The 16004-nt window shown below is 51.3% G+C and overlaps 5 protein-coding genes across 5 annotated transcripts; 3 read left to right on the forward strand and 2 right to left on the reverse strand.

Annotated features, from left to right (window-relative positions):
- Positions 1 to 35: 35 nt before the first annotated feature.
- On the forward strand, positions 36 to 3844 carry N7539_008149 (cytoskeletal protein-binding protein SLA1; the record flags this gene model as incomplete). Its single annotated transcript, XM_056937749.1, has 4 exons — positions 36 to 233; positions 387 to 1700; positions 1882 to 3730; positions 3819 to 3844. 4 exons carry the CDS (start codon positions 36 to 38, stop codon positions 3842 to 3844), a joined length of 3387 nt encoding a protein of 1128 aa, XP_056786841.1.
- A 1554-nt stretch (positions 3845 to 5398) lies between these two features.
- Positions 5399 to 6231, reverse strand: N7539_008150 (WD40 repeat domain-containing protein; the record flags this gene model as incomplete). The annotated part of the gene is made up of 3 exons (XM_056937750.1): positions 5399 to 5822; positions 5868 to 6101; positions 6179 to 6231. 3 exons carry the CDS (start codon positions 6229 to 6231, stop codon positions 5399 to 5401), a joined length of 711 nt encoding a protein of 236 aa, XP_056786842.1.
- Positions 6232 to 6277: 46 nt separating this feature from the next.
- Positions 6278 to 7830, reverse strand: N7539_008151 (WD40 repeat domain-containing protein; the record flags this gene model as incomplete). The annotated part of the gene is given in 7 exon segments (XM_056937751.1): positions 6278 to 6415; positions 6429 to 6929; positions 6985 to 7080; positions 7108 to 7380; positions 7427 to 7528; positions 7579 to 7684; positions 7706 to 7830. Coding segments are annotated over 7 exon segments (1341 nt in total), but the record flags the coding sequence as incomplete, so codon positions are not given.
- Positions 7831 to 9464: 1634 nt separating this feature from the next.
- Positions 9465 to 11026, forward strand: N7539_008152 (Acid phosphatase; the record flags this gene model as incomplete). The annotated part of the gene is made up of 4 exons (XM_056937752.1): positions 9465 to 9500; positions 9549 to 9647; positions 9710 to 9771; positions 9838 to 11026. The coding sequence occupies 4 exons, from the start codon at positions 9465 to 9467 to the stop codon at positions 11024 to 11026; spliced, it is 1386 nt and encodes a 461-aa protein (XP_056786844.1).
- Positions 11027 to 13480: 2454 nt separating this feature from the next.
- Positions 13481 to 14984, forward strand: N7539_008153 (phosphatase PAP2 family protein; the record flags this gene model as incomplete). The annotated part of the gene is made up of 3 exons (XM_056937753.1): positions 13481 to 13873; positions 13950 to 14484; positions 14557 to 14984. The coding sequence occupies 3 exons, from the start codon at positions 13481 to 13483 to the stop codon at positions 14982 to 14984; spliced, it is 1356 nt and encodes a 451-aa protein (XP_056786845.1).
- Between the last annotated feature and the right edge of the window lie 1020 nt (positions 14985 to 16004).

The raw sequence follows: 16004 nt of genomic DNA on the forward strand, positions 1-16004 counted from the left end.
AAGGTGAGACTGCACGTGGGAGTTTCGCTCTCGCCATGGGTTTCCTCGGGGTGTACACCGCATTGTACGATTACCAACCACAAGGAGAAGGTGAATTGGAAATCAAAGAAGGCGACCTTCTCTGCGTGTTGGAGAAGAATACCGATGACGATTGGTGGAAGGCAAAGAAGAAGGCGGACCGCGATGACGAAGATGAGCCTGAGGGATTGATCCCGAACAACTACGTCGAAGAGGTGAGTCGCGACGCAGCTATTGTGCGAACGAGGATGCACTCGGCGGATGAGACTTGGTTTCATTCGCGCAAGATGCCACCTCTGGTGAATTGAACTTTAGACGCAAAAAGAAAGGACGTGTTCGCAGCTTCTGACCCCGCTCGTAATCACCAGGCGCAACCGATTCACCAGGCCAAGGCCCTCTTCGATTACACGCGACAAACGGACGAAGAGGTATCCTTTACGGAAGATGCGGATATCTTGGTCTACGACACGTCAGATCCCGATTGGACTTTAGTGGGCGTTCACTCCGATTACGGCTTTGCGCCGGCTAATTACATCGAGATCGTCGGGGACGCCTCCGCCGCGCCTCTGTCCCCAGCAGCCGAGGAGGAACCACCAGCACCGTCCCTGCCCGCACGGCCTCCGCAGCCGCAGGTCGCAGAAGAATACGATGAATCGCCTTCGTCGTCTCCCATTGACAGCACACAGAACCCCGCAGCTGCTGCCATTGCCAATATCATCCACCAACAACACGCGCGCGCTCCAGTTCAATCCGGAAGTACGCGAGATGAGCCTCCACTGCCGCAACTACCATCGCGATCTCCGCCGGAACAGGAAGAATATCGTGAAGAATCTCCACCGCCCCCCGCGCTTCCCCGTCGGCCTCCCTCAGAAGTTCCCACGCCGACTTTCTCCCACCATGATTCAGAGCCGGCGTCTCCTCCCGCTCACTCTCAAGCGCCTCAACCTCCGATGGGTGGCCACAGTCGACCATACGTCAAAGAGTCGCCCCCCTATAGTCGAGGGGGAGACATCAACCCTCGCTCACCGTCTGGTTACCACATTTACAACATCAATGAGATGGTGGAAGTAATGGGCAAGCGCAAGAAGATGCCGACCACCTTGGGCATCAACATGGCCACGGGAATCATTTTCATCTCCCCGGAGGGTGATGACCGCCAGCAGGAATGGACCGCTGACAAGCTGACCCACTATTCGATCGAGGGCAAGCACGTCTTTGTCGACTTGATCCGACCCAGCAAGAACATTGACTTCCATGCGGGAGCCAAGGATACCGCTCAGGAAATTGTCGCTGCTCTGGGTGAAATTGCTGGAGCTTACCGTGCCGAAGGGCTCCGAGAGGTGATTGCGGCGAGCGAAGGTGGTGGTGGCCAAAAGAAGGGCCAGATCTTGTATGATTTCATGGCGCAAGGTGACGACGAGGTAACGGTGGCCGTGGGCGACGAGGTCGTCATCTTGGACGACAGCAAGGCCGAGGAATGGTGGATGGTACGACGCCTCAAGAACGGAAGGGAAGGTGTTGTTCCCAGCAGCTACGTGGAAATTACGGGATTTATGCCCAGCCAGCCATCTCCGGCGATTGATTCTGCCAAGTCGACCGTGGAGCGTAATCGTATGGAGGAGGCTCGATTGGCCAAGGCTGCGGTGGGCAGACCTAGAACCGATTCGCTAGAGACCAGCGAGGTGAGGCGTTGCAATAGCTCCTATGCGAAGCTGTTTTTGCTGATAGCTAACCAAAACGAGTCATCTACACAGCGAAGCAAACGGGACAGCAAGCGTGATAGTAAAGGGGCCAAATCCAGTATGTGGAATCTCAATAGGGCGATGCCGGGTGATGTCACAAAGCTAACAGCACTTTCTAGAGCCGGATCCAAGCAAAGTCAGAAAGTGGACAGATCGGACCAAAGCGTTCACCGTGGAGGCAGAGTTCATCGGTCTTCTGGACGGCAAGATTCAATTGCACAAGGTCAATGGCATCAAGATCGCTGTGCCGGTTGCAAAGATGTCGGTAGAGGATCTCGAGTACGTGGAAAAGGTTGCTGGTGTCTCACTTGACGAAGACAAGCCCCTTTCAAGTATTCGAGCTCGTGCATCCGAGGAGGCTAAGCGCGGTCCGGCAGGCGCCTCAGTACGTGGTCCAGAGTATGACTGGTTCGACTTCTTCCTCAAGGCCGGTGTTGGCCCACATCAATGTGAACGCTACGCGCAGAACTTTGCCAAGGACTCTATGGATGAGGCAGTCTTGCCCGATATCACTCCTGAGACTCTGCGAACCCTTGGCTTGAAGGAGGGAGATATTCTACGTGTGATGCGCCACCTCGACAACACTCTTGGCCGTACTGGCTCCAAGTCCAAGCTGCGCAATGTCAGCTTTGGGGGTGAGGAGGTCATGGGCAATAACGGCGAGGAAGGTGGATTATTTGCCGGACCGGGTGGCATGCTGCGTAATAACACCCGCAAGGGAAGGCCGGCTCCTGCTGTGCAGACTGGTGATGTAGTCGACCCCAAGGCATTTGAGCAAGCCGACACCTCTAAGTCTCAGGCGGAGGAGAGGGCCGCAACACCCCCAACTCCGAAAGCGTCAGGGGCAGTGGCACAGCCCGAAAAGCCCATTGCTCGTGGCTTCGAGGACGATGCATGGGAGGTCAAGAAGCCTCAGGGGTCTGCCGCAGCAACCCCACCACCACCCAGCTCGGCCTCGCCCCCTCCAGCTCAGCCTGCTATCCAGAAACAGATCACCGGTGCCATGGCCGATTTATCGATTCTCCAGGCCCCACTTCAGCCTACCCAGGCAGCACCAGCCCAGCCAGCACCATCTATCTCGAGCATTCCCGCCCTTCAGCCCCAACAAACTGCCGTACAAAGTCCCCCGGTGCAACAGCCTCAGCAGACAGGCGTGAATCCTAATTTCTTCAACCAGATCGCTCAAATCGGTCAGCATCAACAGCAGCAGCAACTGCAGCAACAGCAGCAGCTTCAGGCTCAAGCGTTCAGCCCTCAACAGACGGGTTTCCAAACACAGGCCCGCCAACGTCCAGTGGCTCCGCAGACTACGGCTCAAAACACGCTACTCCCTCCCCCGCCGCCACGCCCTTTGTCAGCACCTCAGAACTTCACTCCCCAGCAGACCTCCTTCAGTCCTCCTCCTTTGCAGCCCCAATTGACGGGAGTTCCTCAGCTGGGCGGCCTTCCCACGGGCCAGAACCCCAACGCTATGAACCAGCAACGCATGCAACCACAGCTCCAGATGCAGCCTCAGGTCACTGGGTTCATGGGTTCCAATCAATATCAAAACGGAATGATGGTGCCCCAACCAACCGGGTTCACGCCGCAATCACAGTTTGGTATCCAGCAACAGCAACAAAATCAACTTCCATATGCGAATGGCCAGGCGGGTTTCCAGGGCATGGCTCCTCAACCCACTGGCTTCGGTGGGTTTGCTCCACCTCAGCAGCCCATGGCCACGGGCATCAACTCCATGTTGCCCCCAGCACTCCAGCCTCAACCCACTGGGGTCAACGGTTTCGGAAACAACACCTACTCCGTTGCTAATCCCCCTCCCGTGCCTCCAATCCCTTCGCAACCCACTGCCACGCCCCTGATGCCCCAGAAGACGGGACCTCCTCCTTCGATTCGATTCGGAGTCAAGCCCGAAGGTCCCAAGAAACTTGCTGCTCAGCCGACAGGGATGCGGGCCAACCTGGCTCAAGCTAGTAAGTATCCATCAACGAAAGAACTGGTGTTGGAACACACATCCAAAAAAATAGGATCAATGATGCTAACCTGCCTTTTCTGCAACAGCGCCCACCAACCCCTTCGGCTTTTAGAAGACTACACCTCCTGCTTTCTGGGGATATTTAGGCATCGCGTCAGCCTAGTCGACTCTGCATATATAATCTTTTCTTCCCCCCCCCCCCCCCCCCATTAGTTCTTTTTCGCAATCTTTTTTTGTTGATTCGTCTTGTCGTCTCTCCCGATTTCATTTTCCCGTTTCCCGCTTTTGATATTGGCGAATGGTAAAACATCCCTGTTTACATCCCTTCTTCTTTACTTCCGTGCTCGTCCTTCCCCTTTACTCCCTATTGTAACTCGCCTACATGTGACGTATGTTCTCATAGCTGCAATCTTTGTATTCACAGGAGAAATGGAGAGTCGCATTTACATATTCAACCCTTCTTGACTCGAGGCCACTACAGTGAACCTTTTATCCATCTGTCCTGTCATTTGGAACTCCACATGGAACCGATCTCCGTATGTATCATAATTGCATGTCCTGCGTGACTTGCACATAGTATATCTCGCGCATCAGGGCGTTTATAAGCAGAAATATAGTAACCTTGTACCGTGTAATCGTGATCTCTTCCCCCTAAACAGGTTATCTAATCCCTTGTGCCTCCTACCTAACCGAACACAGACATGGAAAGATCTGGCAAGCTACATGAAACTCCCGCAAACACTCAGCAAAAATCTCGCATACTCGATCGAAGGTCACAGCGCCAGGGTAACTTAATCCTTATATTGGCCCGCGAGACCACCGGATCCCAGGGCTACTCGATTGATGCTGGGTAGTGTGTACCGTGGCGGAATAACCGCATTGGTGAAATATTGAGGGATTCTGGTTTCCAGGTGGATGTCGGCAAGGGCTTCGGATTAGTTCATCAGGGATGGAACATGTCGGTTTAGAAGGAGCGGTCTTGTGTGCGGGTCGTTTTGGACGATCTTCTGGTTCTTTGATATTCGGTATTGGGGGGGGGGGGAAGGGGAGGGGATTCTAGTGTGGAATTATGTTATTGTTGGGAGGGGACAATGTTGCGGGACTGTGTTGCGGTATACCTGATGTGTGTTGTGAGATTTTTTTTATTCTCTGCAGGGTTTTCGAAGGACCGCGGTATGCTGGGTTGGGTGTTTGTCTTATTTTTTTCTCATTTTTTTCTCGAGGGCCATGACTGGTGCATCTGTGGGGAATTGTCCATCGACGAAGTGGTAGATTTCGTGAAGGGGGGCTTTGCGGGTGGGCTTGCTTTTGGGGATACTGGAGTATGTCAAGCATGATTGGAGGTGGTATCTTGGAAATTCGTGGACAAAAGCCTCGAGAATATGAATGGGGCGAAAATAGGGGAACGGACGGGGAGAGCAAGTCAATGAGTCTTAAGCTGGTGAATGACTTCGACTTTCTTCTCTGTGGAGTGTTGGAATCATATGTGCCGAGGGTTCTCACGGAGAACGATGTGTGATCAACTGGGTTTACCTGATTGAGAGATCTCAAGAAGGTACCTAGTTTTTGGGCAGATGATGACGAAGATGTGGGAAAGTACACGGATGACGGAGTTCTGGTACGGGGAGGGACAAGAGAGTTGATTTCGTCAGACGATACACATATTTCAAGAGCTGGGCAAGGGAGGTCGATTCGAGAACTTGAGGACGAGGCAGCCCTTTGTGGGATGGATGATAGTTACTCTGTTGCCGTGTGCAAAGAATCTGCTACATTTGTCTTGTCGATAGTCATCGTAGGGCCAGATATTGCTAACATGGCGATATTCGACGGGAAGCCAAGTAACATTGCACCCATCGTATGTGATCAAGGACTCGTCATTGCTGATTCCATATGCACGAGGCTTGACACGTCGAAGAGACTTGTCATATGCAGGCGTGGAAGAGTCGTTGGGCTGCACGTCCCATGTTCCGACGCTGGTGTGAAGACGGGTTGGATGAGTGTCATCGAATTTGAGCATATAGCTATCGCTCGTTCGGAAGGCTGCCGTGCTCTGACCGGTGACTGGATTCCAGATACGAACTGTGCCGTCTCTCGACAATCAAGCAAATTGATTATCGTCTGGTGACCAGGCAAACAAGTGGATCAATTCGCGATGACGCCGTAAATTTGTCATGACTTGACTGGAAGCTGCATCCCAGACACGAATCGTTTGACTATCGGTCAAAAGCGAAGCGAGTCGCCTACCATCTGGTGACCAGGAATTCCAGCGCCACAAGACTTCATACCCAGCAAGGTCAGATATACCGTGACCGGTGTATGTATTCCATATTCGACCGGAAAACCCGTCTTGCGATCGTGAAGCAATTTGACTTCCGTCTGGTGATCAAGAAATCAAATTACTAAAATCAACAACCCCGTGAAGATATGAGAGGCACTGACCGGTGACTACATCACAGATTCGAATACCATTCCGACAACCTGAAGCAAAGCGTCTTCCATTGGGCGACCAAGCAAAAAAAAAAAAAAAAAAAAAAAAAAAAAACTCTCAATCATCATCATCTCTGAGAGCAGTTAAAAGTTGATCGGTTGATGGATTCCAGACCCAGATTGTTCTTTCTTCACCTTCGAAGACGAGTCGACTTCCATCCGGCGACCACGCTATGATCTTAACTCGGCGACCACACTATGATCTTAACTCGGCTACCTCCACCGAGTTCGCAAATGATTTCGCCGGTGCTTGATTCCCAGATCCAGATCATACCATTCTCCAGTCCTAACGCAATTCGACTTCCGTTCGGGCACCAGGCAAGTGAACTGACACTGTGTGTATGCTCCTTGAGAGTGACGAGGTTCTGGCCAGTAACTGCATCAAAAATGCAAATTGTCCTGTCTGTCGACGCCGACGTCGACGCAAGTTTGTCCCCATCGGGGGACCAAGCAATCAAGTAGACTTCCCCCGGATGCCCTTCAACAATATGAAGGCACGGACTCCAATGTTCCTCGACGGGAGGGCTACTTGAAATCCAGTCTGGTCTTTCTGTCAGGAAAGTAGTTCCGGTAAGACTTTTAGCTGGACTGAAGATCAGAGGCGACAAATACAACTGCAGAGGACTAATCTCAATCCCGGTCGCAAAGTACTGAATGAATCTGAGTACATCTCGAGCTCGTTCCAATACGCCTCTCAGCGTTTCGTTCTTCTGCGAATTCTTTTCTTAAAGCGACATTCTACCATTTGCACTCGGTAGAGCTTACCTGACACAGTTGCTCCAGCTTGTTCATAGCTTTGATGCCGTGGGAAACATTCCGCAATATACTGAGAGCTTCGATCCAGTAAATGTATTTCTCCTGCTAGAAAACGTCCAGAGAATCTCTGACAAGCCAACAGTGCGTTTCTTCTGCGCTGCTCATGCATGCATCGAGGTGATCCGCCCAGAGGATGCAAGCGTATTTAGCTGGTGCGAGCGGATCTGGACTCGGCGTGATAATATCAAAGGCGGAAATTCCCGAAAATTTGATATCGTAAATATCATGTCGTAGGGTCGTGTGAAGGACTTTAAGGGATTGTGAGAAGACCTGGTAGTGTTCATCAACCAATCCACGTGGAGGGATCTGAGCGGATGTGTCCTGAAGCAAAAAGTCCTTGGCAGACTGGTGAACAAAAACGATGGTGTTCTCCCGCAACACGAGGAATGACCCGCAGCTGCAATAATCTCTGGGAGAGAACCGATGTCATCGTAGTTTTCGCTGCGTCCTTCGAGTAAAGAGCCCAGCTCAAGCAGTGTGACCGGCCGGTACACTGTCAACAAGGTCCTCAGGAGCAGTGTACAAAGCTCAGCATCTTCTGACTTTCGAACATGATCGATCGAAAATCCGTTGGTATAGTGTGTCAAGTCCAGCAGGAAAGGTTTCAAGGGTCTTCAACGCATGTCGTCGTGAGGTCAAAGTAAGCCTTCTGCAAACCAAGGCAACTCACAAAAATGTGCATTGTGAGTTATCCAACAAACAGCGTTTAATCTTCTCAAGCGTTTCAGCATTGTACCACTTTCGTGTAGTCCGCCGCACGTGCCTCCACGGTGGAAAGTCTTCAATACAAAGATCCCCTTTGAGAACGGAATGAGCCGCACGACATCGAGCTCACGTGGCTCACCATGTCTGTAATGGGGATAGAATGACCGCAACTCCACGCTCTGAAACAAGCTGGAGTCTGTCGTCCAAATTTCGAGGCTTGGGTGTCACTCCAGTGGATGCATGGAATCGCACACAGCATCACTGATCCTGAATAGGTGTCTGGTCCAAGCTCCAAGTGACTCGAATAGCGAATCAAGATATTGCCAGCAGGGACCGCCAGAAGAACGCTAGACCTGGAGTCGTTACCGGATTTGGCTCAGCAGGATATCCATCAGAATTCAGGTGACTTGACTGGATCTCTGTGATGTGATCGTAACGGTCATGAACGCCGTGCCAGGAAATCTTTCACATCATATAGCTCACATCATATCGCTCGTATGGAATCACTACCCTTTGCGGAGCTGTGGATCAGAGCCGTGTGCAATGATAACAACAAACGGCTATCAGTCTTGATCCACACAGCCGGAGGAAAACCTTATTCAAAGCACATACGGTTCGTGTTATCTGATCGATGAAAATTCAATGGCACCGTGCTCGATCATCTACAAGTCGTCCTCGCTCTGTTGGGTGCAGTAAGCCATCTTGTTGTCTTTGATTGGCATCACTACCAATGACCTTGCTGCAGTTCCATCGCTTAACGGCCAGCGACTAACTGAATGCTGTCTGAATCTACACTCCCTCGGCGGCCGTCTCCAAGTGCAGAAGCATTCTGTTTCGACTCGTTCGACGCATGATTGAGCTCAGCCAGTGCAGCCAACTAGGTAATGCGAGGATCGTTTTGGGCGACACTCGTCTGACCGTTGCGACTAAATGAGAGTCACCCGTTGCCGGCTAGGAATACCTATAGTTTCCGGCAATCATCACCTTTACACTCCTTTTGGTCTCGACGTGTAAGCAAATATTCTCTTACAACATCTCATGTAGACATTCAATGCCCTTCATCGGCACACCCATCATGTTCTCCAAGACCACAGCTTCACGAACGTGTGCAAGAGTGTGCCTTGCAATGAGTGAGACTAAGCGTTCCCGTTGCACGGGCATGTTCGCTTGGCGACACCTTCGGTTGGACGGCAACCAATTGAAGCCGCGGGTCCTGAACCGTGCCTCATCGTCAATCACTCAGACTGCCGAGATATCATGCAATAATTTGTACACGAAAGTATCAATATCCTTATCGAGACCCCATATTTGCCGACTGCAACTCAGTGCACGTGGTCAAACGTCAAAGTCTGCTGTCACTGGTCAACAGTATAACCCTACGAGTATAACACGGCCGATGAACTGCAATGTGCAATCATCATTGACATACTCGATGCAGTATGAGGTTGGAGTACCCACTCGCCAGTGAAGGATGTCGGCAAAATGTAGGAATGAGAAAGGCTAAACTATGCTGTATGCGATACTCAACAGCCTTGACTGGCCTTCGCTTACAGCACACGGGAACGACATATCTTCAACCCTCAGTTTAAGCGATGCAGTCACATATACCATTGTACGGCGTATATAAGAGTCGTGACTGATGCCCCCCTCTCTGCTGAGCTGCTATTCTAGCGGACAGTCAAGAGACCTGGTTTGACGAAGACCACACTCGACTTTTTGCCAATATGAAGACCACTGCATCATTGGTCTTGATGGCGGCTGTGGCCCGCGCTTAAGTCGCGACCACCTCTGAGCCGTCGCTCAGTCAGATCAGGGCTGCGGCGGCCACAGCTTTGCCCGAATCTCCTGTCTCGAACGTGAGGGCTCTTGCGTTCGATCGCTTCTACCAAGTCTGGTTGGAGAATACAGTATGTTGGGAATGAGCCAATTAGGTGGAAAAAGAATGTCTATACTAACCAGGATCTCACAGGCATACAGCGCCTCGGCTGCTGATCCCAACATGCAATGGCTTTCCTCGCAAGGTATCCTGCTGTAGGTTCTATCTCGACTCAATCAAAACCACTACCAATATCTAATCTCGATGCCGATCCAACTTAGGACCAATTATCATGGCGTTACTCACCCATCCGAGCCCAACTACTGTGCAGCTGCCGGTGGCGACACCTTCGGTATGGACTGGGACCAGTGGTTCCAGGTACCCGCCAACATCTCCTCGGTTCCAGATCTCCTGGATACCAAGGGCATCTCATGGGCTGAGTATCAGGAGCAGTTGCCGTACGCCGGTTTCCAGGGTTTCAATTACTCTAACCAAGAGACACTCAAAGATGACTACGTCCGCCGACACAACCCCTTGGTTCTCTATGATGCCGTGGTCGTGGATGATACTCGTGCCCGCCAGATCAAGAATTTCACTGGTTTTGAGGCGGATCTCGCAAACAAGAAGCTTCCTCAATGGGCCTTCATCACGCCGAATGTCACAAATGATGCTCACGATACAAACATCACCTTCGGTGCGAAGTGGGAACGTCACTGGATGTCTGCTCTGCTCCAGAACGACTACTTCATGAAGGACACTCTTGTGCTGTTGACTTTTGACGAAGACATATACGATATCAGCGACAAGTCCGCCACATTTGACCAGGGCAGCAGAGTCCACAGCATCCTGCTTGGCGGCGCCATCCCCGATCACTTGAAGGGCACCACGGACGACACCTTCTACACCCACTACTCGACCATCGCGTCCGTGTCCGCCAACTGGGGCCTCCCCTCTCTTGGTCGCTGGGACTGCGGCGCCAACATCTTCGAGATCGTGGCCAACAAAACCGGCTACCTCAACTACGACGTCGACCTCACCAACTTGTACCTGAACTACACCTACCCTGGCCCGTTGACCACCGGCATTCTGGAGCAGTACTTTGGTGGTGCGACTAACCTCAAGACGTCGCCCAGTTCCAAGTGGACCTGGCCCGTTCCCAACGTGGATGCCAAGTGTTCGGCTGGGTACGGCGTGCTGGATACGGTGAAGAGGACATACAGTGGCATGAAGGCAACTTATAACTACACTTCCCCCTATCCCTGGGATAGCGTTAGTGGTTACAATCTCAACGTGACTGCCACTCGCAAGTCAGCCTACACTACGACGACGACTACTGATACTAGTTCGACCAGCAGGGGTAGTGCCGCCACTGAGACACTGCCGGTCCTCTCCGGTACCTCTCGGGGCACAGGACCTAGCTTTAACGCTATGCTTGTTGCTGTTGTTGCTCTTTTTGCTTTCCAGCAGTAGATGGTCAGTCAGAAGAACTCTTTCCGCAGTCCAATTTTGCAGAGGGACAAACAATAGATTCATGAGACGGACCATGAAGTTCACGAGTGAAGAACCATTTTTCCAGCAGCAAAAGGCCATATAATCTGACGGTCTTCCTGACTTTGAGGCGTTCAGCCACGATCCGGTAAACGGTAGTGCAGCGGGACTGTCTGGCTTAATGACCAAGGTAGACAACCGCGCCCGTCCAGTCTATTGACTTCAATACTCCATAGTTCATACATGTCGAGTATCTTCTTCAATGGAATGCACAAATACATGTGATTGATAAAGCAGTTTCTTCGACTGGGGCGAGTACTGGGCATTGATGATAGTGCGGACCTGTGATGAGTAGTCAGCGGCCCGGAAGCCCCCCAGCCGACCGAGCTCTAGGGCTGCCAAGTGTTTCCGGAATTCGGATGTTCCCTGGCCGTGCCAGCGGCTTCTAAACTCAATCAGCATGTTCTTCACAAGAGTCTGGGACTGATGAAGTAAACAGTGAGTGGAAGACCCACTGTGATTCGGATTGATTGCCTTTGATCTGCATTAGTCCGAATTGGTCCAGCATGTCTGAAAAGTGAGCAACTGATGAAACAGTAGTGATCATCGACAACTTTCCAGGAACGCGAAGTGATCACAATCTGATCGTCGCGATGATGGGACGGGCCTAGAGCGGGCTGTCAAAGGGAGGTAACCGTCCTCCCCCAACTTTCAGCGGGTCGTTCAAGGTTGCTCATCCTGTTGGAGTCGAATTGAAAGACCCCTGGTTGATGACTAGTAATATATCCGCCGTAACTATATCGAGATCCGAGAGGATGGGGTACGAGGATGGATAATTTCATATATCAATTTTATTAAATGCTGGTTATGCGGACATGGTTACATATGCTGCGCCCCTATGTATAAGTTATGCGCTGGATTATTTATTGCGCAGACGTATTGCTTCGCGTCATGAGTTCACAGTCCGGAAATTATTCAAATGATTCAACCAGGAGATGATGACACATCGAAAATAAATGTCCAGTTGTACATACTACTACACAAGTACACAGTCCCGTGTTTATGCCCTGTGGCGGTGATAACTTTGATTTTCACCGCATGCCACGCTTCAGCCCTGTAGAATCTTGGCTGCAGAGTGGCGTAATGTATACGTACTTGAAAGCGCCAATGATACGAGCGGGAACCAAACCGAGGAGAATGCAAAGTGCAAGCAAGACGGCGCGTGCTTCCAGCGAAGTGGAAGGCGCCGAGTACAATTCGCTGTCAGTTCGAGTATGAGGACTCTTCTGTTGCGCATTGTGCTATTTTCTTCCCAGATTTTGTTTTTTTGTGAGACAAGTCTGTCTTCGATCAGGAACCGCAAGCACGCGACATTTGGGGTACTTCTTGATTTCGCGACTTGTTTTTCTTGAAAGTCCGCCGACTTCCGCCAATCGTCCGGTGGGGCGACTCCGCTTTCTCTTGGCGCGCCGCCGAGGCAGGTCTTGCGCACTTGACCGAACCACAATTCTCGATGGGAGAGATGCAGACATTCTGCAGACATTCATTGTTCTGCATCCATCTAGCAGTAGAGATGGGACCCAAAGCTGTCTGGGTACGCAACACGCAAGAGTATCTGCCTAAGTGACTGTGCTGCACAGCGCATTGAAAACACATCTTCCAGTGCCTGTCTCACTAGCTGTTAGCTTGGAGACCAGGGGGTCTCTCGTTTCCCTAACCCGATTTGGCACCTTCAACAGTACGACTTCGCCCATGATGCGCTGTGAATCGGTTCTCGGTTCACTCCGACTCCGCTATGCAGTGGACGGCACGAGCAAAGAACTTATTCTGCATAGTGCATACCCACTCGACTACGAAACCTGCTTGGCGCTCGACGACAAACGTCCAGAGAGATGCTTTCGGTGGATCGTACCGATAGCTCTTTCCCCGCAGCCCATGGAGGTCTTGCATTGATTGACTGGGCCTGGTCCACTATGAGCAAACGGAAAGATCGTGATTCACGGAAACCGTGTCCCAGGCTGGGTTCTCGTGCCTGGTTGCCGGGTATGGAAGGATGAACAGGCACTCAGAGAAGTCGCGAACTCGCGCTCCCGGTAAACGAAGCTTCTGGCAGTCTGGCTCGCTGCTGGCACCCGCGTTGACCTTGTCTCATCAGTGTTGATCCTGGCGTTGTTCGTCCCTCGGTCCTGGCTCCGAAGACTTGGCACAGCAGCACAGAGCAATATTTGCATGGTGACGCATGTGGTTCATCAATGATTCGTTCCTTTTCTGTTTTTCGGGTTGACTGGACTTCTGAGACTCTTCTTTCTTCCCCGACTTCCCAGTAAACTAACTGTCTTCAAATTTGTGCCCTGGGAATAGTCTCCATCACCAAAGAGTGGGAATCGTGATTGTGTATCACCGTTATACCACAGCGTGCTCCCTCGGCTTTTCACCATGGGCGCAGGCGCAATTCTCGAGCCCTTGACAGTGATTGTCCTTCTCTTCGGAGGCACCTGGATCAACCGGGTCACCAAGACCTCCACCTCCATCATCCATGTGCGCCGCCAGTCTGCGGAGTATCGGCGGACAGATTCGTCTGACTCGCTCGAGTCGGGTCGACTCAGTCCTTCGCCAAAAGAGGCACTCTTGTCGACACGCGCTTGCTCTCCGCACTCGACCACAACAACAAGTGACAATTGGTGGCACACAAGACAATTGCGTGTGCTAGGCTATACCTGGTCATTTTGGTCACCCAATTCAGAGAGATTTCAGGATCGTCTATTGAGTCGTTTGCTCCGAAAGCTTCCTTTTTTAGTGGAATGTTGGTACTGGGCGCTGGTCTACTGGGTAAGTTGCCAATCAAAAGGTCTAAAGTCAGTCATGAAGCTTGTTTCTGACTCGCTAGCTCATTGGCTTTGCATAGACATACCAGCTGGGCCGTGCCTTCACCGCACTGACTCTCAAAGATGATACCGTCGATGTCGCCCGTCGACATGCCTTGAGTGTAATTGAAGTCGAAAAGAGTCTGGGCATCTTTTGGGAAGTGGACATCCAGCGGTTCTTCCTTCGCCATACCACTGCCATGATGTGGATCAACTGGATCTACTCCTTTATCCATATCCCCGGAACCATTGCTTTTCTCGTCTGGCTGTACTACTACACGACCACGCGCAACCGCATCGACGAACCTCAACCCGGCAAGCCGCGCGGCTCCGTGAGTGGCTCGCCAGCCGGTCCGTTACTCTACCAGGCACGGAGACGTACAATGGCTGTCTGCAATCTTCTCGCGTTCGTGGTATTCACCTTGTGGCCGTGCATGCCCCCGCGGCTGCTCAGCGATCCAAATCTGCAAGGTCCGGAAGGTGAGCTCAGCCGCAGCTATGGCTTTGTTGATACCGTTCACGGAGAGAATGGTGCCGGAAGTGTCTGGACACAAAACCGTTTCTGCAATCAATATGGTAAGTGATTGCTCACGATTCAACCCAAGTTTAGGTATCAGCAAGTGCTCATACCGATTTCCTTTCTTGCAGCCGCTATGCCCTCGTTGCACTTTGGGTATTCCCTGATGATCGGTGTCACTATCATGACCATTCCTCTGCCATCGCATCACCGGCGATCTCTTCGTACTCGGCTGTGTTGCGGCATCGGACTCCGTATTCCCTCGTGGCGACGAATTCTCTGTCTCACACTTGGTTTCCTCTATCCGTTCACCATCCTTGTCGCCATCGTGGCAACCGCCAACCACTTTATATTGGACGCTGTTGCCGGTGCTTTGGTCTGTGCTTTGGGCTGGAACTTCAATTCAATTCTGCTGAATCTGCTACCCTTTGAGGATTACTTCCTCTGGTTGGTGCGCATCCACAAGCCCGAGCCTGCATCCACCGGTCTATACACCAAGACCTTTGATGACTGGGACTCGGATGATGGACAGATCCGTCAGGCTGTGCTTCCACAGTAACAGAGACTATTTCTTGTTCTTTTCTGTCATGGTGTTTCTGAAAAATCCGTGTTTGATACCCCAGGAAAAGCCCGAGGGAATCTCAGGCGAATCCCCTATTGTTTATTGGTGATGCACACGTCACTTCATATACTTTACTTTCTGCTTGCTGCTATTGCGGTGCAGGTTCCTCTGTTCGCTACTTCGTATAGTCACGAAGCTGCGAGACCCATCACTGTGGTAACCTGCATGTTTCTTGTTTGTGCTATTGACGCCTTCAATACTTCGCCAGGTTGATATTCTTAATAACACATATTTCTAATCCATGCCTGAGTACCAATTCATGGGAGGAAAATTTAGTATCACCATTCGTGTAATACTACGAGAAGTAGTATTTACTAAGGGTCTCGAATGACGGAAAGTCTGTTGAGACCTTACCCATGAGTGTTCAGGTACGAGGGCGGAGAAGCATCGTAGGTAACTAGGTAACTTAACTCATAGCTTGTCAGGACCTTAGTTAAGGGACTGTACTTGTGGGCAAGCATGGCCTTATTGTTCACGTGCATGAGCCTTTGACATTTCGAGGTACGAGGGTTACTGCATCACATAATCTCATCGTCTCTTTCATCATATGTTCTTGACTTCATCAAGCTTCTACGCATCATCCATCACTGAGTATAATTAGGGTACGCCTAGCGCCTCAATGCTTACTATTTGTCTGCCAGTGTCTAGTACCTTGCCGAGGTACAATACCCGTCAATTCCAGTAACTTAACTAACGTAACATACTCACTAGGTGCACAGCTTCGAGCTGTAGGTAAGTCCTGGCCCGAGGAATTTACAGAATGCAGCTAATAACGAGTGAATAGGAAGTAAGAAACGCTACTCGCTGCGACGCCTTGGATCAAAGGATCTCTCACTCTCACGGGAGCAAGCTGTTGATTCTGTGGGCAAATACATGTTGAAGGGTGCTTCGGGGATCAGATATCTCGCGCGTCACCAGCCTCAGGATCTTTGGTACAGCTGGCAGTCAGCAGAGGGT

The sequence above is a fragment of the Penicillium diatomitis genome (genome assembly GCF_028827545.1).
Source record: "Penicillium diatomitis strain IBT 30728 chromosome Unknown utg000012l_segment0_segment0, whole genome shotgun sequence".
Lineage (NCBI taxonomy): Eukaryota > Fungi > Ascomycota > Eurotiomycetes > Eurotiales > Aspergillaceae > Penicillium > Penicillium diatomitis.